The following is a 25043-nucleotide window of genomic DNA, read 5'->3' on the forward strand; positions in this document are numbered from 1 at the left end:
AATCGAAAATTAGTTTCAGCATAACTTATGAAAGATAGAAATAGCACAACTCTAAAGTGACTTTTACCATATTTTAATAGAGAGATCTTGGAAAATTAGAATTTTCAAAGGAAAAAGCATTTTTAAGTCAAAATTACTACACAAAATTTTTGAGTCTCTCTGCATCTTGCAATAGAATTTACAAGAAGTTAGTATGTTAAGAAGAGGGAATCAGAGTTATACATAAATCGTAACATTTTTATATAGCTCCCAAATCACAATTCTGCTGACGACTTTTCACTTATTGTAGCTTTAAAGAAATCCTCCGTTCTAAAGCATATAAAAACAAACAGTGAAAAATTATAAAACAAAGTTAATGAAGACAACAGCAGGACAAACAATGCTAGCTTAAGTCCCTTCAAAACATTAATTTCATGTTCCTTATCACCTAGTAATTTTGGATTTAGTCATAATACCTTAATTGTTTCATGACTAGTTTTAGAGATAAAGGCCAATACAATTGTTAGTAGCATTTTACTTTTTCAACTCAGCTGACATCACTGTATTATAATTAATAAAAGTAAATTATTTATAATTAATTATTTTAAACTTTTCAATGGCTTTGGGAGGTTAAGGCTGTATGAGAATTATATTACCCAGATGTTCTATCTACATTTATAAAACAACTACCCTGTTGAGGCTGGCAGCTCTATTTTTTAACAGCTATAGCTACATTTTTTTAAAAGTAAGGCTTATTATCATATTATAAAAGATACTGAAAGATTTACCACAGTCACATGAATTTATAGCAATCCATTGTGACTACATGGAATATAAGCATGTTTGTTAATTTATACTGAACTATCCAGCCACATAACTCAGCATGTTTTGATTTGTTTAAACAGAATCAAATACCATCATAAAAGTATAAAAGCAGTATGGTTTATTTTTCCTAGCCTCTAAAGTTAAAATATAAATCTTAACATTTAAAATAATATTTTGATAGCGCAAGGATACATATGACAATGCTTATGGCTCACTGGGTGGATAAAAAGCTGTGATCGTTGTGTAACTGACAGCACTGAAGGAACTACTTCTCTGGTTGCAGACAATGAAATGCACAGGTTGAAATAACTGGTTAAAATTACAGTAGAAAATTTAGTGTTTTAGGTAAAATACTCTATGAGATATCTCATTAGCTAATTTTTAGCAAACATCACCAATGTTATATTTAAAACAATTTATGATGGTTATGAATTTTTGCCAGTCTTGTTTTTGAAGGAAGCAAGTGGTGAAAGTGTAAAAGCAAATTCTAGACTAAGTCACCTCATCTTACGCATACATGTGTCCACATATACACACTCCTTGTTTTCTTCCAAACATAAAATTTAGAGTACTGGTAGTACTTTGTGTTTCATTCCAATTAATTTTTTTTTTACAATTAATTTATATAATTATTTCACTCTATGAAAATCATCTAAATTTTCTAGAAAGATTTCTTAGAAATGTCAAAATGTATTTGACATTTCCTTTGTATCTCATCCCCTGATTATGTGAATTCAGTTTCATGAAACAGTCTGAAAAATATTTTTTTACCTTTGTTAATTTTGGCCACAGACTTCTTATTTTTTATAGAAGGCTATTTGTCTGTTTTATAAAAATTATTTGTCTGAAAAGCTAACATTTATAAATTGAAAGTTAAACCATATCTTTTACCAATTATAAAGATGAATTAGGATCATTCTTTTTATCCTGTGCACATAAAGTACTGAGGAAAAGTGTACTTTCAAGGATTTAAGTATCTGAATGTTAAATATGTTATATATTCATAAATAAGCACTTCTTTTCAAATTCAGAACTTCTTTGCAATAATATATCACTGAAAACATTTATGAATTGGGAAATTGTGCTTTAGCACTTTTTTTCTGGTACTGGGGATGGAACCTAGAGATATTGTACCTCTGAGCTATATCCCCAGCCCTATTTTTTATTTGTTATTTTAAAACAGGGTCTCACTGAGTTGAAAAGGACCTCACTAAGCAGTAGCTGAGGCTGTCTGTGAACTGCACTGCGAGCCTCCTGTCTCAGCCTCCCAAATGCTGAGATTACAAGTGTGTGCCACCATGCCTGGCTTACCACAGTTTTTATGAGGAAAACATATTAAACAACCAAGGCTTTCCAAAGATCTGTTTTAAGTTATATTAATTTCTAATATATTTTTCCAATGTAATATATTACCTGCTAACAACTTCAGAAACAGACTAGCACATGGAAGTACAAATATGGAAACTATTCTGTAGGCTGTTGATGAAATATATAATATTATTAACACCTACTATAAAGTCATCCTCAGCTTCTGTGAAATATGTGAAGATATTAATTTATACTATACTTCATATCAAACTCACACTACATTTATTATATATAGTTTCCTTTTTTTTTCTTTTCTTCACTCTAGTGCTAGTATCCAGAGCTGGCAAGCTTGACATGGAATATTACTCAATACTAGCTTATCTTTAAAAACTGTGTTTTTCCTTTAATATTTTTTAAATATGTAAACTCTGAAATGATGTATTGCTTATAAACACTTGATATTTCATAAAGGTAAACATCTTCTGAAAATTCACATCCTTAAAAATTAGAGAATTACATCATCTCATTTTTTATATTTAAGATGCCTTTTGTAGTTAGTACTATTTTCTAGGTTTTAGTTTCAACCATCTGAAATAATCTTAAGCAAGTTATATTAGCCATAACTGCTGTTATGTCAGGAATTGATGGGCCCTCATATTTGTTGGTGTGACTGATTTTGCACATATAACAAAAGGTGTGTTATATACAGACAGTCACTAATGCTTACACCTTAGTTTTTATAACCAGTAGCATTTCCTATTCCTATGTAATAATATGATATTTTGCCTAAGACCACTTTTCTTAAAAATTAAAGGAACCAAATATAAAATTATTAAATTCCAAATATAATAAACATATACTTAATATCCTAGCCAAAAATATACCACCAAAATTTTATTTTTTATAAAAAGACACGAAAATCCTTTTATATTTACTTGTATTTTTCTCTGGAGAATAAAAAGTCCATATCTACTCTATACAATCCTCTAATATGGATACAAGTAAGAAAGAGACACTCTGAAAAGAAGCTGAGATGAAAAGAAAAATAATTCATTTGTATCAATCAAAAAGAGAGTATTATTATGTTTATGTTTCCTGTGTTGGGCTAGGGGTTAGAGATGCCTGTGTGGCACTTTAGAGCTAGTGGGTAGCTGAACACTGGTGAAAGAAACAAACAAAATGAACATGGGGAATTATACAGGAGAGGTTATTTGCTCGCTTCTTTTATATAGGCATAAAGCATTTACCAAAGAAAAAGTCTGTGCACTGAAAGTGTTTCCAGTACCAATGAAATGATCAATGACAAATATTAGTTGTACAGATAGATTAGTTTTCACTGGTGAAGCCTAATGCACTGACAGACATAAATGCATACATTTTTATTTCTAAGGAATTGGAGGTAAATGAATTAGATCCTAAACAGTACTTGGTGTGCAAGTATACAACTAAATCAGATATGTTCTTGACAGTTACAGATTGATTTTCCCTTCAGAGCTATGATCTATATGTGCTACCGTCCACCTAATCATTTATAAATGCTTACTCTGTGGCCCAGGCTTTGTGTTGGAAGCTGGAGATAAAGGATATATATGACATTGTTCCTTCCTTTAAGGAGCTTATGGATTAGTTGTAGAAAACTATAAGTTTACCAGCATAGTAAAGACTTAGAAGTACTAAAACAGAAGTGTATAAAAGAGACATAAAGTCTTACTAGAAGGAGAAGGGAAACGTAAGACAATCCTTGAGAGGTGGCAATTATAGTCACCTAAATTAAACCTTTTTGTGCTGTTAGTATGCTATTTTTCTTTTCTTTTTTTTTTTTGGTGGTGGTACTGGGGTTCCTGGAAGCCCTTCTACCTCCGGACTACACTCCCAGACATATTTTATACTTTTTTTTTTTTTAAATTTGGAAACAGGGTCTCGTAAGCCAGTGCGGCTGGCTTCAAACCTGCGCGATCCTCCTGTCTCTGCTTCCCAAGCGCGGGGATTACAAGCATGCGCCATCACGCCCGGCTAGTACACTATTTTTACTGTCAAAAATTCCCACAAATTTGGTCACTGTTAATTCTGTGGTAGAGAGCTCCTCTTTCAAACCTAAACTCATTTTAATAAAGGGGATCTGCTTAAATGTTATCTCTAGATTTGTTACATCAAATATAGATAAGATTAATGATAAAATTATATCAACTATACTATAGGCTGAATATCCCTAGTACAAAATGATACGGTCAGAAGTGTTTCAGATTTAGTATTTTTTTTCAGATTTAGAATATCTACATATGTATAATGAGATATCTTGAGGACTGGACCTATGTTTAGAAACAAAATTCATTTGTGTGGCATATGTACTTTATGCAATTAACCCGAGAGTAACTTTATACGATTTTATCGCAACCTATCACATGAGGTTACGTATGAAATTTCCACTTGTGACAACTTGTGGCATCATGTTGGTGTAAAAAATAATTGCAGTTTTTGAAGCACTTTTTATTTTGGACTTTCAGAGGAATGATGCTGGACTTAAAGCATTAACAGTTTCTCAGAGGAAAAATAATGCAACAAAGTAACCATTTCTCTATTTGTAACCACAGAAGGAAAACTTCTATGGGAACCATACAATCAGCACTAAAACTATTAAATAGGAAGGTATTAATATTGATATGTTTCTGATTAAAAACACACATTAAGACAATCAAATTCCCTTTTGCTAAATAAGAACTCCAATTTATGGCCATAAGGGGATGCAGTTTTCTGGAGGTATCACATTTCTTCATAATGATAGGAAAATTATCAAACTATTATATGTAACTATATATTAACATAGATAAGATAAATTTCATTACGGTTTGAGATAGCTCAATGAATAGTATGGACTATTTTATTTAGGTTGCCATATTATTTGCTACGTGTTTGTAGCATGTATAGAGCAATTTCTATCAAGAGTAGAAACCTGCTGTTTCACTCACTCACTCACTCACCTCACTCATTCTGCATCCAGTCTCTCTTCTGGCAAGAGAGCCTCTGTTTTTCTTTGGGAAGCACACGCATTCTCAGTGTATGTGCTTCAGGTAAGGCTGACATCTTCCAATGCCTGCAGGAGTGGAAACACGACCCAAGTCTGACCTGTCACTTTCTATGCCACAGGCAGTTACTGATTCTAAGTTGAGTACACAATACAGGATAATTCAGTAAGAGTTAACCTGGGACTCTGGTGAAGCTACTGAGGCAGGGGGACTTGTGTTCCTAACCTAGGAGAACCCCAGCCTGGCACTGCGAGTGATCTTGCCACCACATGAGAATAGGAAGGATACACCTAAAAATAAAGTTAACTTAGATACAAGGAGATTTCAAAAACAGAAGAGACTCTAAAAATAGAGAAATTTCTAACAGCCTTTTGGCATTTAAATCTAACCAGGTCAAAAGCCAGCACACGGTTAATAAAAATTCTGTATTTCTGTTTTAACTCCTTGTTTATAAATCCTGATTAACAATTGGGAAAGAGTATCTCTGAAAATATTTTCAGTTCATATTATATATTATTGACCTATCAAAAATACTGATATCAAAAATTTTTCTCTTAATGCTTAATAGTCAACATTACATACCCTAATAGGATAATTACTTTTTCATTTTCTGTACGTATTATAACCTAGAGTACTGGGGTTCACTTGGTGTCCAATGGAAGAACACTGGGTCGTTTTGAGGAATCAAAATTGAATAGTTGGTAAAAGCACACTGAAAAAACATTGTTTTTTAAAATTATAGACTGTATATATGTAAATAAGTGCTTTTCTGTAATGTACTCATTTGACAAAATAAGTACAATAGAATACATGAATACAAGAATTCAGACAATTTAAAAAGCAGATTTTTTTTATTAGACTGTTTAATTTTACTTTTTATAACCAAATCAAAGGCAGGATAATTTTCATTGGAATGTCTAATATCTAGCCTAAAATATCATGCTGTCTTTTCTTCCATGTATCTTTAACCAACTCCAACCTCAGATTTTATACCTGGGAGCCATCTGTGACTTCTGTTGCTCCAAAGATCTCTATATCCTGTTATGTAATGTTAATTTTTTTTTCTCCCTAAAATGCTTCTTGTCCAGTTCTACTGCTTTATCCTACCTAAAGTACAGTGTGGTATAATAGAATTGACTGTTAATCAATACAAGTCTCACCCTAGCTCTAGCTCTGCTATGCGACCTTTGTCAATTAAATTAATTGTTTCAGCATCTATGAAATCATGCAACTTAATAAGGCTATGAATAAGGAGTTTTTATTTTAGTATTATAAGAATCTCCTAGTTAAAATCCTTCAATAGCTCCCCCTACATAAACATCCTACTGAATACATGGAACTCCTGTGCAGATGTTAAAAATTCTCCAGATCCTATCCTCAACTTGTCTTCCCAGTTTCATCTTCTATGACAAGGTGCCTGCGCCTATGTTTAATCAAACATCCCCAGATAATTCCTATATAGACTCTATATTAGTGGCTTTCTATGTCTTTGCCCTTGTTCTTTCATTTCTATCAACTGACTTGGAAAGTTACTTGAGTTTGTACACTGTTCTTCTCCTCACAGTGTGTACAACTTTGTCTCCCCAAATCTTGTCTTGCAAAGCAATCTAATTGTAATATACTTTTTAAACTCAAAACTTATTCCCTAAAACCAGTAGTATCAAAGTATTTTCTACATTCCTCTTGTTACTTCTATGCTGACATTAGTGCAAAAGACATGTAATTTCTCTTAAAAAAATTTATCTTCTGGAAGGCCAGAATATTATTCAATTTTCATTTCCGATTTGTTCCTGGTTAAAGTTACCAACTGAATAACTGTCAAAAAGTAAAACCAAAAAAAAAATTAAAAATGAATCTGAATAAGTACTAAAAATACATTATTTGAAAGATGATTCCACATCGCTACACAACTCTGTGTGTGCGCAAAATATCTGACTTTAGGTTCTTAAAACAGGAGTAAATTTCTTTACTTCATCTCTACATTTTATAATTCCCAAAGTCTACCGTAAACATACTGAAGTATATTACTATCAGAAGACTACTGATATCAATAACACAGGGTTATGATCATTTAAAAATCTTTAACATTATAGTAATTAAATAATTCAATATAACCTATCTGTCTTCTTCCTAAATTTTTCTTTATGTACTACTATATATTTTCTACATGTTCTGAGGGTTTTTTTTACTCATTTAGTTTGTGGATAGGCTACTTTAACAATAAAAAATGCAGTCAGATTCATTCTAAAGGTCTAGAATACAAATATATTGTTGTTTACTTGATTTAATGATGAATTGTATAGATTAATAAAATGGCTCAAACAACAGTTTCTAACAAATCATAATCAAAACCTGTAAATGGTATAATGAACTCCTACCCTTTGCTTGATTTTAACTCAAAATACCTGATATATAAGACTAAGTATCTTTAGAAGTTTTGTTGAAATTGTACCTCATTTTATTTCTTCTCCCAAGGGATACACTTTATTTTCCCCTCGGGCTCCAGGATATGATGGAACATGACAGGCAGTATAACTTTTTGTGTGTGCATGTGTGTCTTTGAAAAAAAGACAGAAAATAATAATCCCTGCAAAATTTCTAAAGGCAAAAATGGTTCAATGTACTTATTTTTTTCACTTAACACATTATTTCACTGCCCCTGAAGCATGATTCAAAAATATTTTTCTCTTGGAGTGCCAAATATTTTAAAGACACATCACATTATATCTCAGGGAAGGATACACTTAGAAATAAGAAACGTAGTAAAAGAAAAATAAATTCTTTCTAGATAGAAAGGAAGAAAACAGAAGCACCTTATGATATGTGATGTTAAGCCATTTAGTTATCAGAAAAGAAGGGTATAGAGTCAAATAACTACTTCTTTGTGTGTGTGTGTGTGTGTGTGTGTGTGTGTGTGTGTGTGTGGGGTACTGGGGATGGAACCCAGGGGCATTCTACTTCTGAGCTATACTCCCAGCTCTATTTTTTATTCTTTATTTGAAACAGGGTCTCACTGAGTTGCAAAGGGCCTCACTAAGTAGCTGAGGCTGTCCTAGAACCACAATCCTCCTGTCTCAGCCTCCCAAGTACTGGGATTACAAGTGTGCATCACCATGCCCAGCTCAAATAAATACTTCTGAGCTACACCCCCGGATATATATATATATATTTGGTTTTGAAATAGAGTCTCAGTAGGTTGCTAAGGGTCTTGATAAGTTGTTGAGACTGTCCTTTAACCTGGGATCTTCCTAAGTATTCCCATCAGCCTCCAAAGTATTGGTATTACAGGTATACACCACAACTGGCTTTCTCAAAGTGGTTTATTAGGTAAAAACGAAAATAATTTGATTTGGGATATTATCTTCTTAAATCTTACTAAATGAGATTTTTAATTAACTGAGATTATACTTATGGGAGGTCTATATGTAATCATATCATCAACCGTGTATCAAGATTTCAAAAAGCTTTTTGAAACCATTATTATTATTTTTAAATCTCCTCTTACCTATTTCTTTCAGAATATATATAAAAGTTATTAATTCTGCTTAATGAATAAACACGTGAAATATTTAAAAATTTGACAAATATTTCAATTGTGTTTATTCATAATAATGTTTTTATTCAATATTTTACATGAATGTAATAATTATAAAATTTAAAAAATAGCTATCAGTATAATGTTAGGGGGCATATTCAATGAAATAAATCATGAGAAAGAACAATAAAGAGGAGGAAAGAAGCAATTCTATTTTGGACATTTTAAGTTTGAAATGCCTCTCAGGCACCCAAGTGGAGAGGTTAGGTAGATGAATGCACATGGGTCTGGAGACCAGCAGAACTTTAGGAGCTAACACAGAAACACAGAAGTCAGGAAAATAAAGTAGACTACGTAAGGGGAGAAAAACGTGAACAGACACTATTTAGTAACAAAAGTTAAAGAGTTGAGTAGGGAAAGAAAACATTTAGCTCCTACAAAAACCAAAGATACTCACAGTAGAGCGGTAAAATTAACCAAGTGCTGTGTGCATGGATGTCACCATGACTATGAACTACATTATAATGTGAGACTACAATGAACCAAAAAAAGTATAAAAATTAATCATTAAGAAAAAACCCAACATGTAAAGGGAGACATTAATCTTTCTTTCAAAAAATATTTGCACGCCAGGCATGGTGGCGCACACTTGTAATCCCAGCATTTGGCAGGTGGAGACTAGAGGATCTTGGTTCGCAGACAGTCTCAGCTACTTAGTGAGGCCCTTCGCAACTTGGTGAGACCCTGTTTTAAACACCAAAAAGGCTAAAAATAGGCTGGGGTATAGCTTGGACTTACAATGCCCCTGGGTTCCATTCCCAGTACTGCAAATATATTTGTAGCAGTATACAGTACCTTCCAAAAATCACAGTGCAGCTTTCATCAAGATATAAAATGAGTATAAAATTTAACTTCTGCAATCCTTCTGGGAAATTAGCTAAAACATGGGAAATGTATTTATATTGAGTAGTATTTTATTAGTAAAGGTAAGTTGGTACTTTGCCAAATGACTCCATTATGAAAATAAAAATCACAAATTATTATTATTTCATTAATATTTAAGATTAATAAATATTGACTAATAGAGAAGCATGCCTGTATTTTAACCATCTACCATTTAGTCACAAAATGAACTCTTTAAAGTCATTCAATTCTAATATTCATGAATCATAAAATACATTTGTTTTATAACTTCTACTCTTTGGCTTAAAGTAATCTGAAGTTAGTTAATAGAATTTTTTCTTTTTCAAAATTATTTTTAAAGAGTAAGTACTGTCTAATTGATAAAACAGCTTAACTCCACTAAAGTAAATCTTTTTTTTTTTTTTTTGCAGGTCTTAGGATGGAACCCAGGGGCATTGTACCTCTGAGCTATACCGCCTGCCCTATTTTTATTCTTTATTTTGAAACCAGGTCTCACTGAGTTGTAGAGGGCCTCATTAAGTAGCTGAGGCTGTCTGTGAACTGCGATTCTCCAGTCTCAGCCTCCCGAATGCTGGGATTACAAGCAAGAGCCACCACACCTGGCAATAAAGTGAATCTTAATGTAATTTAGAAGAACCTATGAAGATCAACTGAAAAAAAAAATCACAAATGGTCAGCCTCAGCAACTTAGTGAGGCCTTCCACAACTTCGACCTTGTCTCAAAATAAAAAATCACAAATTATGAATTAAAACAAGAAATATTTTTACTGCATTGAGTAGGCATAAAACTCCCTAACCTAAAAAAACTGCTTTTATCTCAGATAATAAGTAAAGATGCTTGAAAAGTTTTAAAATAAAAAATTGAAAATAAATTTGATAACTACTCACTTTTTATGTTATGAATATTTTCTATTTTCTGCAGTTATTGAAAAGATATAAATGTTCTATTGTACTGGACACACACACACACACACACACACACACACACTCAGAGGCAAGAGGACAAGTACACATTACACATTCTGGAACAAAGAGACCCTAAGTACTTTGGTTATATAAAGGAATGTATAATGTTCTGTCTAGAGAACATGCTGTGTGCAAGAACTACAAGGTGTTCTTGCTATAACTGCAGAGAGAACTGATGAGACAGAGAAATCTTTACCTACTAGGTAGTCCAGAGAGCATTGCAAACCTGCCTGGTAGTCTATGCATTTCACCAGCGCCTGAGCCATATATGGAATGTAAAATAAGGAATGTGACATAACTATTACACTGACTGCTTCCCTTGAAGTATACTGCTTTCTTAGTCTTAAAAAAGCCTAGGCTTTTTATAAACACAGAGATATACATAACCCTATATTTAATAAATAACGTGTCATAATGTAACCAGAAAACATCACCAGTATGTTGCTTTCAGCTGTAATTCTTTATATCCCACCCCCCTCCCCCCGACCCCGCTGGCAGTAGAGTTGAACCCAGGGGCAATCTAACTCTGAGGTACACCCTTAGCCCTATTTTTATTTTTTATTTTGAGACAAGGTCTAAGTTGAATAGGAAGCACTTACTACTAAAGTGATCTGCATATAAATATTTCCAAGATAAAAGAACCTCTAATTGTATTTGGTAATAGTAAATAGTCTATTAATGCTATATGAAAGGACAAAGATCCTTGTATAATAACTTCATAAATTTAAAGCATATTAATTAACACATGCTAAAACCATTCTCAATGCTAAAACTAGTATCTATCCTTCAACTTCTGTACTAACCAAATATATTTTTGTAATCTGGTGTTGTCCAAATAGCAAAATATGCTCCTACATGATAAATGTCTAGATGAATTAAAGTTTAAGAGAGACAGTGTTATATAGTACACAATTCTCAGCTGTTGTAATGTGCATTTACCATAAAGTGTTTCCTAAACATCTCAAGAAGATTCAAGAAATATTTATATTACTGTTCAAATATGGATGCCTCATCTCATTCTAGATCTATTAAATTAGAATCTCCATAGGTAGTTTTGATATGAAGCAAGGATTGAGAACTTTTAACTTACTAATCATAAAAGATGAAGAAAAGTATATATTATATAGTCATTATATATATATATAAATATGTTATACAGTCATTTCATTTGGCACAGCTTCATAATATGCAACAGCTGCCATTCCCTTGCCAGTTTGTAAATGTCTCTCATGGCCTCAAGCCTCTCTCTAGTGACCGTTCTTACAACTTTCAGTAAAGCATCCCAAGACTAGGAAATAAAAAAAAATCATATAGCAAAATGCATGCATAAAATTAATCAAATATTTTCCTCAGGATATTACACTTTTATCTTTTTAAAAACTGCATATATCACAAGTGAAGTCACTCTTTTACATCCTACTTTGCATTCTCTAAGCCAACAATTTGTATTTTAGACAGCACAGCTATAAAAACAAAAAGTAATTTTTCTATTCCTTGTCGTCACCCTGAACACAAACACAAAATATGAACACAAGATGTTTTTAACCATTAAAACAGTTATATGTTTCTTAGTAATTTAATTTTCTTTAGCTAATACAGCCAAATGCAACTTTAGGCCAATATGCATAGTTCTTATTTAATACTTTTAATAGCTTTATCATATAAAATTCTGCAAAACCATATTTTTTCAACAACTTTATTGTTAGATATCAAGTTGTTTTTCAACTTTTGCTAATGCAAATAATGCTGCGATACACATTCTTATCTCTATATTCCTATATATTTGTGCATTAAATTTTGCAGGACAGGTTCTACAAACCTGTGATGTTGTAGCACTTCTTATACCAACACTGTGTGAAAATGCTTCTTTCCTGTACCCTTGCTAGGATTTTGATTTTTATACACACGCACACGCATGCACGCACACACAAACTTTCTTGCATTTCTATTACATGTATATCATATATACACATACAATTTTGTATCTCTAGTGAAAAAGTAGAATATTCTGTTGTTGATTCCTATTTCCCTGATGCTGGTGAGATTAATCGCTTTTAGATATTTATAAAGTATTTTCATTTATTTCTCTGTAAATTGCTTCTCATTACTTATTTTTTACTGGATGGTTTTCATAGGAATCTAAAACATCTCTGTATAGTAAAAACACTAATTAATTGTTACCAACATGTCCAAAATATCTTTCCAGAGATATTGTTGCCTTTGCTTATTAATGTTGCAGTTTTCTATATAAAAGGTTAAATATTCATATATGCAAATATGTTAACTTATTCTTTTATGTTTTGGACATTCTTCTTTCCAAAAGTCAAACAATTTGATTTCAATACACTGCTATTTTGTTATATTGTCTTATAACTTTAATCCTGAATGCACTAAAATTTATTTCTGTAAAACGTAATCAGTGAAGGTCTAAATTTATTTTCTTTCAGATGGACAGTGAATTATACCAGTACCGTTAGTAAATGAAATATCCCTTTCTAAAGTAACTTAGGGTGACACCAATGGATTACTCTGAGCCACACAATGTTGTACATATTTCTCACATATTGCTTGGCCTAAGAATCATGGCACTCCACATTTTATAATAAGAAAATATGTATGGAAAATTAAGACTATGGTATCGCCCCAAATTAAAAAATTAGGGTGTTGCAAGTTCTCCAAATTTCTAAGTTACACTCCTTTCTTTTGCCATTCATTTTGTTTCCAAATATATATTTAAATCTAATTCAGAAAACTGTTCTATTTCACAGACAAATTATAGTTATTTTTGTTAATATTACATTACTTTATTATAAGTATTTCATGATGAATTTTAATGATGGGTAAAGCATCTCTTCATAGATATATATATATATATATATATATCATTAGTTTCATTGTCTTTTATTAGTAATCTCTTGGTAATTAGCTTAAATTTATTTCTTTACATTTATATTAAAATCATTTAACTTCATCTCTTTCCACAAAATCAAAAAAAATTCATAAAATTGTAGCAAATATGAATTTTAAATGAAAGGAATTGATATTTTATATTAAATCTCTTCTAAAATTATACCATCTATCCATTTATTAAAGGAATGTCTGTCCTTTTTTGCAAATTATATGTACTTTTATTGTGGACTTTGCTTTTGCTTCAATTTATTCTTAGGAAGTCTTGAGATTTATACACACTAAGTTGACCATTGAAAATTATACTCAAATACCAGCAATTTTATAAAGCTTATCCCAATGATAAGGAAAGTACATACAATCTAATGTATATAACAAGATTAGTAAGTTCATTAAAATTTTAGTTTCATAATTTTTCTATTTTATTTTAAGTATACTTCTGAAGAACAAAAATGGCATCATTCTATACCTACGCACACATACACTACTTACAAACATACACTACTCACACATATACACTGGAGGAAAGTAAATCAATTTTGGTATTTTGCTAGAGAACTATGATAATATTTGTACTTGAGAAAAGAGCCTGATTAGTTTTCAAACTGTGCTGATTACTATAAGGAATGGAACAGAAACCTCATAACTTTGGCTCAACCATGGTAGTCAATCAAAAATATCCACTTTAGTCAATCAAAAGTCTTCTTTTGTAGTTGGCTTGTATTTTTAGAAAAAATTTCCATTAAAATTCCATTTAAGGACTGTAAGAGATATGAGTTTTAAAACATACAGACTCTGCAAGTCTATTTAGACTTCTAAGTAGTAGTAGTCATTCAACAAATACTAAGAACCATCTATGTTCCAGGATAATGTTTCAGATACATCAGAGAATAAAAGAGACAGAATCCCTGTTCTCATGCAACTTAATTTTCTAGGAGCATGAGACATTCAACTAACATAATAAGCAAAGTATGTAGTATTCAACAGTAGTAGGGGAAAAAAGTTAAAAAATACAGCCAGAAAAACGGAATCAGGAGTACTGGGGGAGGGTTTCTGTATCAAGGATGGTGGTCGGGTGAGAAGGTGAATTGTGACTAGCATTACAGGAGTTGGAAAGGTGCTAGCAAAACAGATCTCTGACATAAGAGAATTTCATGCAGAGAGAAAAGCAAGAGCAAAGTACTGATGTATGAGTGCAACTACTATCTGCCAGAAATAGCAAATAGGTCAGTGTGGCTGAGCCAGAATAAGGGAGTGGCAGGACACAAAATAAAAGAGGAAAGGTGGCAAGGGACAAATTTGTGAATTAGGAGATCCATTTTGAATCTGATGGAGGCAAAGACATTTTAAAAATTGATATTTTTAAAGGGGCAGATTTGAGGTAGTTTTTTAACTTAATGAATTTAAGATGCCCAATAAATATGCAAGTAGAAAGAGAACTGGTTATAGAGCTAGATTCTCTGTCTTCTGCTGTCTTAGGACACAGCGGAGGACTCTTTTCTTGATCTCCACCCTCTGACACTTGAGGATGCAGAACAAAACCGTTGTTAGACACTTGCCTGTTAACTGTGGACTTTCTAGTCTCTAAATCTGTGAGAAATAATTTTCCGTTCTTTATAAATTTGCATTTCGGGAATTATTATAGCAGCACAAAGCAGGCTAAGATAATAGTAATCTTGCCTCTAACTGAAGAGAGAAACTTTGCAGATGTCAGCCTATGAAAGTTAAGGGAAGTGGGCGTGGTGGGGCACGCTTGTAAACCCCGCACTTGGGAGGCTGAGACAGGAGGATTGCACAGGTTTGAAGCCAACCTCAGCTACTGAGTGAGGCTCTCAGCAACTTAGTGAGACCCTGTTTCCAAATAAAAATATAAAATAGGTCTGAGAGTATAGCCCAGAGGTAGAAAGCCCCTGGGTTCTACCCTCAGTACCAAAAAAAAAAAAAAAAAAAAAAAAGAAAGAAAAGAAAAAAAAGAAAGAAAAAAGAAAAAGAAAAGAAAGTTAAGGGATCTGATGAGGACAAAAAAAGTATGACTTAGAAGTCTTGAAACCTGAAGCATCCCAACATTACGTACCTGGGAATAAGTGGTAGAACTAGCAAAGGATTCTGAGAAGAAGCAATAGGGTATTATGCAGAAGGAAAACCAAGAATGTGCAGTATCATGGAAGCCAAGTAAACGCACACCGAAGAGGCAGACATTCTAAATCGTATCAAAGACTATGGCTAGGCCAAGTAGCATGTGGACTGAGAAGAGCAAGTGGAATAAGCAGCGTGTTCATTACTAAGGTTCTTGCCAAACAGTTTTGTTGGAATGATAAAAGCAAAACCATAACTGGAGTGGATTTAAAAATAGGAAGGCAGAAATCAAATAGAGAACAAAGATAATATTTGTGTGAGTTTTGTTACAAGAATAAAAGAAACATGGCATTACCTAGTGGGGGGAGTAAAAGTAAAGGTTTTATGCGATCATTTAAATGAGGAAAAAAGAGTATTTGTATGCTTAATGAATGATCCTCTAGAGAGGAAAAATTTAACAGAGGAGAAGGTAGAATTGCTCAAAGGATTCTTGAGTAAAGAAAAAAGGATGAGGTTTAATGCACAACTGAAATGACGGTTTTAGATTAATCGGAAAATTTGCCTACTCTAACAGGCAAAAATGTGGAATATGTAGGTATAAATGTTGGTTCATTAAGTATTTGTTGGTGTCAGTTTGTGGATCTTCTATTTTGATTGCTTCCATCTTTTGGTAAAGTAGAAAATGAGGTCACTAATTGGGAGAGAGGAAAGAAATAAGAAATAATAGGGGATTGTTCTAAGGACAATTATTAGATGTCATTATTATCTGAACCCTCTTCTCTTACACCCTGTATCATCCTCTCTTTTAACTAACAGAATATACAAAAGTAAGGAATGTCATTACTGTGCTTATGTTATGCTATTTGGCAAAGAAGGTGAGGAAATGACTTCTGTACTGAGCTGCAGTAGAAAAGACCTTATCTTCCTAGGACCCTGGGAAAAAAAGATGTTCTTAGTGGCCTGGCAAGAAGCAAACTGCCAAGTTGTAATGATGGGTAGCCTTTAGAATCTGAGGGCCTAGCCAATTGCAAGTAAAAAGGCACAGACCTTGGTCAAACAGCTGTGAGGAACTAAATGCTGCCAACAACCTGGCTCAAGAGGAAAGCAGAGCAGTTCCTAGTTGAGCCTCTCCTGAGAACAGAGACAAGTAGGCAACCTGATGTAGCCACATGAGACCAAGAGCAGAGGACTCAGCCCGCTTGGCTCCTGTACTGCCTGGACTCCTGACCTACAGAAACTGGGAGTATATGTGGGAGATTTTAAGCCTTTAAATTTGTCATAATTTGTTAAATAACAACAGAAAACTGACACAGGGGCAAAAAGAAATGAGAACTGTGTAACAGTCACCTGGAGAGTAAGAACATGAATGGGATAATGATTGCCTGATAGAATTAGGAGCCCACTGAGATTAGTGGCTATGATTTGAAGTGTTACCAGTCAGTTTTAATTTTGTTCTTCTATAAATATAGCAAGGGTACTAAAAATGAGTTACCTGCATTTAAAGATTTTGATAAATATCTTATATAATTTCAAAGTTTTCAGCAAATAAATGCCTATGAAGTACACATTCTGAAATCATTCATTTTTTTCCCTTTTCCCAGACTTAGAAGAAAATTCCAGGAGTGCCAACAACCAGGAACTTAAAGTGAAGACAGAAATTTCATTTTTGAAACCACTAATTGATTGACAAAATTTTTTGTGGAATCTTAATGAAGTGACTGAATAATTTGGTATCAATAGCTTAGAATTAAGTGATAATGACTTTTAAGTTTTTTGAAAACTTAAAAATGTTTTAAATAATTAAATTTTATTTGCTATATCTTTATATCTATTTCATACTTTAAAGTTCCATACATAAACAAATTTAGATATACATATTATGGTAGGAAAAACATACCAAAGAAAATAAACCTGGGATTCTCCTGTCTCAGCCTCCCAAGTACTAAAATCATAGGCATGTGTCCGCCATGCCGTGGCCTTAGTTTTGACTTTAACATTTTACAAGGCTTCTCACATGATAGTCCTTCAGTTTTCAGGAGAAAATTATTATTGTACAACACTGCACTTAAGATTCTGACCTGAGGAAATATGTTGAGAAGCAAAAAGAAAAGAAAGTTAAATTCAGTATGTACTGAACATGTAACAATTTTTCTAAGAATGGGAAATGTTTTAAATTGTGCGATCTGCAAATCAAACATACTTGAAATTATTTCTCTGCTTTTTATTTTTGGATTTTTAAAATATTTTGGTTCATTAGTTCTTTTTTAATACATTAGCATATAACACTCACTATTTATTCAGCAAATAGAACACAATCATAATTCACTCAGCTAATATTGATAAAAACATAAATATAATACTACATATAACTTATAAAAATTATTTTTATTTAAAATAAAATCTCTGGCTTTGGTCTGTTTCTACATTATAAAACTCTAGACATATTTGCCAAATTGCTGGATAAAAATAAACTTAAACCAGTTAGAAAATTTATATTCTTATATGTTGAAGTCCATTTTAACTACAGAAAGTTCAAGATTATCATATTAGAATGTATTTTCCTATCTCAGTTATACTCATATATCAATATAGTGAAGCCAAATTAATAAGAACTATATGGAATAATTATAAACTATCAATAACATAGAGATTAATTGTTAACTAGAGTTCCTTTATGAATTAAGAATGTGTTCTGTTTTTCTCTAAATCTCACTTCATGTTATCCAGGAGATATTAAACTTCTTTGTACAAGAAGAGAACAAAGCAAAATCTAAATAACAACTATAATGGAGTATAGTTATGAGAATATAAAATCACAAATGATCTACTACTTCATAATAGCATAATATGTATGTTTTGCTTTTTGCTGAAAAAGTATTAGAATCAATAAGTGAGCAAAATATTTCTGAAAGTCTTACATTAGTTAATATGCCATAGCCACATTTAACACATGTAGCAAATATAGTTCAAAATAAATAATTTGTTAGTCATCTAATGAAAATTATGTTAAAAGGGTAGGCTTCTGTTTAATATTTAATCCCATAAGGTCCTGTGTTAGTAATAAAATAAAGGGGGAATAATAAAGAAAATAACAGTTCTCACCTAAATGAAACTCAACTCAGACAAAATGAAAATGTGTTTAATCATTTTAATAAATATATTATTAGACATTTACATTTCTGAAGAATTGCCTACAGATACCAAAACAATCATCAAATCAAACTAATAAAATGTATTTCCAGTTGCAAAGTTTGCCACTCTAGCAATGAACATGTTTAGAATTTCTTAAATACTAAATAGATATTATCTCCTTAGTAAACACTTTTATAAGAACCAATTTTTAATTTTCTTTTTGATGGCTAGAAATGTTTTAATATAGTTCACATAGTAAGGCATATCTCAAAAAAAGCAAAATTGCATTCATATTTAAAGATATACTTTTTTCAATTAATACATTTTTTACACATATAGATGACCTTAGTTTACATACCAACAATCCTTGGAAGATACATAAAGGGAGATTAAAACCCCATCTCAATAAATAATCTTCAGAGCTCCACACAAGAGTCATAGTTTTAACGGAAAAATCCAAAATTCTAGAAGTCTGATATCTGAATACTTTTTATCGACTGAAGTTAAAAATGTATATATTTTTGAAATTACTGATATTTCTCTTTTAGATTACTTGGAATCTGACCATGGTGCACATATGTGAATGAACGAATAAATCCTTAACCCACCATTATCTTTTTCTCCAGTTGGCAGGCAATCACTCGTGAAAAGTATGGTGTAGATGATAGGATGATACTGTACCTGATTAGCTCTGGAGGTGGTCATGGGGTCAGATGGAGAGGACTTGGTGGTAGTTGGGGAAGATGGCAATGTCTGGGAACAAAGCAGTTCAGGAGCAAATCAACCTTTAAAAGCCTTAAACTGATTATTAAATAAAACAAAATAAAATAAAATGTAATATAACGAGAACAAAATCCTATGAATAATTTGCCTAGTCATTCAAATTCAATGGAATTTAAGATCAATTGAATAACTAATGCATGTAAATATGCATGCATAAGCATGTAAAAATAAATTCATGACTTGATATCATGATGGTGACTGATAAAAATTCACATGAGCCCTAAAGGTATCCTGACCATATTCATGAATAGTAGTCTTATTTTTTCCCCCTCTTGTTTTCTTGGGGAACAAAGAGATGTCAAAGATAAATTCAAGAAGTTCAATGAGTAAAACTGAAAGTGCCATTTTCCTATCAATGAATACAGTCAGAGATTGAAGAAGTGGTGAAATGAAGTTTACTTTGGCATAAAATATCCACCTACTTAATATGCTGAACATCACCAACAAGTTGATTCCACAGAATTTAGGGATCCATACATAAAAGCAATTAAATTTGTAGTTCTGAGTTAATATCACATTATCTTCTAACATTTAAATTTTATTAAATTTAGAGCTTGTCTGAAAATGTAAATGTTAACCTCATGTTAATAGACAGGTAACTAAAATTACCAATATATTTTTGTCATTTATGCTAAATAGTAAATTTAATATAGATGAAGGGCAGCACACATCGTAGCATCATTAGCCTGTGTTGAAATAATCACAAAAATATTAGGAATCATATTTATTGTTCATTTCTAAACACATATGCATGCTATATCTAAAATATGTTATGTGAACTCATATGTAATGTTGAAAAATTCATTAAGGTATTTTAAAGACATATCTAAATAGAGTAATCTTAAAGTATAAGATGCTAAGTTTTTTTTTTAAGTGCCATATGTTCAATAGAAAAATAACACTACTGAAAGAACCACCTCAATAGATATAATTTCTTAGTAAGCAAATTGGGGCAGGTTTTCATAGTATAGACATGTCTCTATGAAAACCACATTCTACCCTGTATATAATTCATCAAAACTACTCAGATATGAGCAAAATTATAATCTAAAAGGCTTCACAGTATGAAGAAAAATAAATGAAATTACTTGAAGTCATGTTTACATTTAAAATTTCAAAAGTTCTAATAGGTAGAATAAAATAAGAGTTAAAAAAAAGGAAATAAATTCAGATATTTAGTTAACTTGCTGGGCTCTAGAAAAAGGTAAGATTGGTTATCAAATCAAATCATGTCTTATGTAGTCTTCTCAAAATATTCCTAATTCTTCTTAAGTTAAAAGTTAAAAACCTAAGAAAATTTGAGAAAAACTGGATCTAATGGTACGTCAAAGCAATATTTTTTTTCTCCAAGTATAGTGAAAGAGAGAATGAGAGAGCGAGAGCGAGAGCAAGAAGAGAAGAGAGAGGAGAGAGGAGAGAGGGGAGAGAAGAAGAGAAGAGAGAGGGGAGAGGAGAGAGGGGAGAGAAGGGCAGGGCAGGGCAGGGCAGGGCAGAGCAGAGCAGAACAGAAAAGAGAAGAGAGAAGAGAGGGGAGAGAAGGAGAGAAGGGCAGGGCAGGGCAGGGCAGAGCAGAGCAGAACAGAAAAGAGAAGAGAGAAGAGAGAGGAGAGAGGGGAGAGAAGGAGAGAAGGGCAGGGCAGGGCAGGGCAGAGCAGAGCAGAGAAGAGAAGAGAGAGGGGAGGGGAGAGACAGACAGACTGTGATATAAAGTTAGAGTTAAAATCTCAAAAAAATTTGAAATATTCAAATCCTTTATTTTCTATTTTTGTTCTTTGTGATTACTTCTTGTCATTTCTGCAGAAAGACTTCATTTTTAGTAATCAAAAATTTCTCTAATGTTTTCTTTTCATGCAGTACTATGCTGGGGATATGCTAATCACTTCATGCTTCTACATGTTCTATGAATTAAATGCTAAAAGTAGTAAAGGTTTTATTTTCCCAACATTGGCTTAACTGATACTACACAATATTATGGGAGGCGTTAAATACATTTAAAAATACATTCTGTACTAAGATTAATATTGAGGTTACTAACAATATGTTAAATAAATCTAGAAACTACTTCTCCAATACATATTAGAATCAAAGTACATTAACCTAAAGCAACCCAAGATTCTATGTTGGTTTGGGCTTTTCCATTTCCATCAGAGTAAAATCAACCTGAAGTACTTTAGGTTCAGTATGACATCCTTCTGTGCTGGATATAAATTCTTATCAAGATTTTCAAATACTGCAAAGAACTATGTATAAAAAATAATGTAAAGGGGCTCAGAATTTGTAGCAATTTTATTAAAACGATTTGTTGATTTTTTCCATTGGGTTGCTTTTTGAAAATTGTCATATATAAGAAACATTGAATATCCACCTAAGAGATACAAATTATATTCATCAAAATTGTTAATAATTCTGATGCCTTCCCTTTTATTAGTAGGGAAATACTGTTGTTATAAACAAATAAATATAACTATGTTAAAGCTTAAAATTTTTAAAATGTTATTAAGTAGACTAATGGAACTGTTATAATTGTCCTCACCACAAAGATAGATGAAAAAAGAATCCATTAAGAAATATTACAATGTAGAATATGAATGTATACTATTTATTTTTTGTGGTATTGAGGATTGAACCCAGGGGCATTCTACTTCTGAGCTATACCACCTGTCCTACTTTTTTATTCCTCATTTTGAAAAGGGTCTTATTAAATTGCAGAGGGCCTCACTAAGCAACTGGCTGGCTGCAAATCTGTCTCAGCCTCTCAAGTACTGGGATTACAAGCATGTGTCACCATCCCTGGCCAAATTTACACTATTTGCTTCCTTAACATTTGATAAGAAAAATGTCTACACCCATTTTCTGTGCAGAGTTAATTATTACTTAGTAATTTCAAGTTAATACAATTCAGTAAAATTTCTGGAATACATCATAAAGATGTAATTAAATGGTTATCCACATAACATCAAAACATTGATATATTTGTAATAAACAACATGTACAATTCATGATTCCTTTAAAATTATTTTTTCATTTTAAAATAGTGAATATGGAAGACACAGTCATTTTTAGCACCATTTCACCTTTCAAGTAGAAAAGCATATATGTATAGATATATATTTAACTATGTAATGAATGGATGCTTAAGAATTTCTTAAGATTGAAACATCTATTGCAGATATACTTGATGTATTTCAATAATTCTAAAATAGTGGATCCATTGAAGTATAAAGTAGTTTAAAAATCAAGATTTTAACAAGAGGCATTTAATTGAATGTAGACATAACTAGGCTTTTGAGAGTAAGTCCTAAAAAATTATTAGACTGATTATTGTTAACACGTGACACTTTTGTTAGACTAGATTATTACCACAGATAAACTCTATAATACATACAGCTTGTCTTCAAGCAAGTCTACAGTAAGAAACTGTCAAGAATCTATACTGATTATATGTGTAGCAAAAACAGCAATAAGCAAATCTCATTGTAAATCAGAATCTATTGCTATCTAAGAAACATTCAAATAATCGCCTCTACAACATCTGTTCAGAGTTCTGTGAATAAACCTGCATCAGTATAAAAATAGATAATATATTTTGATATATAATTGTCATCGTCACTTTATCATTCTTGATAAATATCCTCCCCATCTTCTAATAACTGAATTAGTCGCCCTTAGTTCCCTTTTCCAACCTAAAAGTCTTTCTGGATATTTAGCACAAACGAGACTAACATGCATTGATGTCTTAACTATTTCATAATCTTTTAGAGAAACTAAAAGAAATATTTTAGAAAATAGTAATAATTTATAGTCTGTAGGACACCCCTCAGTCAGACAATCAATACTTTCCATTCTCTGGTCACATCCTGCCTATTTAGCATTGATTATCTCTAAATTCCAAAACAAATATTTAACTTCAGCTAAGACAATCTCGTTACTATTCAACACAGCATTATGTTTGTATAAGTTATTTTAAGCACTGGTATTTTATAAACTAGTCTTCAAGAGCAAGGACACTAATTGTGTAATTTTAGGCATTTAATAAATTAATGACTGAACAAATGAATAATGAACAAATAAATTAACAAGTACTATTTTGCCAATTTTTCATAATGAAAATAACATTCTTTGGGAAAAATAATATTTTTGATAGATTAATTTATTTGTTTTTAAGTACAAGAGAATTCTTTAAATGTCCCTAACCATCTCTTTCCCAATCAAGCTTCTCTTTTAAAAAAAATCTGAATTAAGAATCAAATAGTTCACAATATCTTATATGTGAAATTGGACTTAACACTGTCTGCTGGATTTCATCATTGTTTTATTTAAAATTTATAAGACCAGTTTGTACTAGTTTCCTATGGAACCATACTTGTTTGAAGGGCCATTCAATAAGTAAGGTTCAGGTAGGTGTGGTGGCACATGCGTATAATCCCAGTACTTAGGAGGCTAAGACAGGAGGATCATAGGTTCACAGCCAGCCTCAGCTACTTAGTGAGGCCCTCTGCAACTTAGTGAAACCCTGTTTCAAAAATAAATAATAAAAAATAGGGCTGGGAGTGTAGCTCAGAGGTAGAATGCACCTGGGTTCAATTCCCAGAACTAGAAATATATTTATCAGTAGGGGTGGTTTTCATTTGGTTAGACTATTATGGATCATAAAATTTTCTCAGTTACCAATTATATCTGGATAACACAATTTAGGAAATAATAGTTTATTAAATTTCCATAAGGAGGTAAAATCATAATTTTAAAAGTCTTCTTTCCTTAGAACTAATTTAACTTCTGAATTTAAGTCCATATTACATATAAGTTATAATTTTAGCAAGAAAAACCCTTAAATTTTAATAATAATAACACATTACTAAAATCCATGAGTTTATATTCCACATGAATCTGTTACTATGTAGTAGTTAGATTTTTCTGGCTCCAGAATTAAAAAAAAATACTCCAGTTTTATTGTTCAAATGATCTTACCTAGAACAAAACTGATATATATATTTTATACTGGGGATGGAACCCAGGGGTATTCTACCTTCAAGCTACACCCCCAGTTCTATTTTTTTAATTCTTTATTTTGAAATAGGGTCTCACTAAATTGTAAAGGGCCTAAGTAGCTGAGGCTGTCCACGAACTGCAATCCTCCTGTCTCAGTCTCCCAAATGTTGGGATTATAAGCGTGTGCCACCATACCTGGCTAATAATAAAAGATTTAAAAAATTATATTTATTGATATTTTTGTTTGATTTTTGCATTGCTAGGGGATGAACCCAGGGGTTTACATATATTAAATAAGAACTCTACTACTGAGTTACATCCAAGGCCAGAAATTATTTTTTAAAATTAAGTTTAGGACTAAATGAAGCCCAAAGCAAATACAAATGTCATATTATTTGTAAAAAGACTAACTTTCATTTACAATATCATACTATGATTCTATGTACTAAAAATTGTAAACATGCAAATATGACATAAAACATTTTTACCTATTCTATGGCAAATGGTTTACTCTACATGTAATTATTTATACTGTATTCAGTGGCATCATTTCTGTAGAAATAAAATCATGCTCATTTAAATTTATGACCATGACT

At 31.9% G+C, this 25043-nt stretch overlaps 1 protein-coding gene across 6 annotated transcripts in view; it reads right to left on the minus strand.

The window, feature by feature from the left end:
- The window catches only part of NOVA1 (NOVA alternative splicing regulator 1), a gene marked incomplete at both ends in the record, with an annotated part of 145093 nt that overhangs the window by 1096 nt on the left and 118954 nt on the right, over positions 1-25043 (minus strand). For 3 of the 6 annotated variants that reach the window (XM_080707882.1, XM_080707881.1, XM_080707885.1), the window contains one exon: positions 19357-19428. The exons of the other annotated variants lie outside the window; for them this stretch is intronic. In XM_080707882.1, coding sequence (XP_080564008.1) covers positions 19357-19428 — 72 coding nt within the window. The remainder of the gene's footprint in view (positions 1-19356; positions 19429-25043) is intronic. 6 annotated transcript variants of the gene reach the window in all.

Source organism: Muscardinus avellanarius (genome assembly GCF_963383645.1).
Source record: "Muscardinus avellanarius genome assembly, chromosome: 12".
Taxonomy (NCBI): domain Eukaryota; kingdom Metazoa; phylum Chordata; class Mammalia; order Rodentia; family Gliridae; genus Muscardinus; species Muscardinus avellanarius.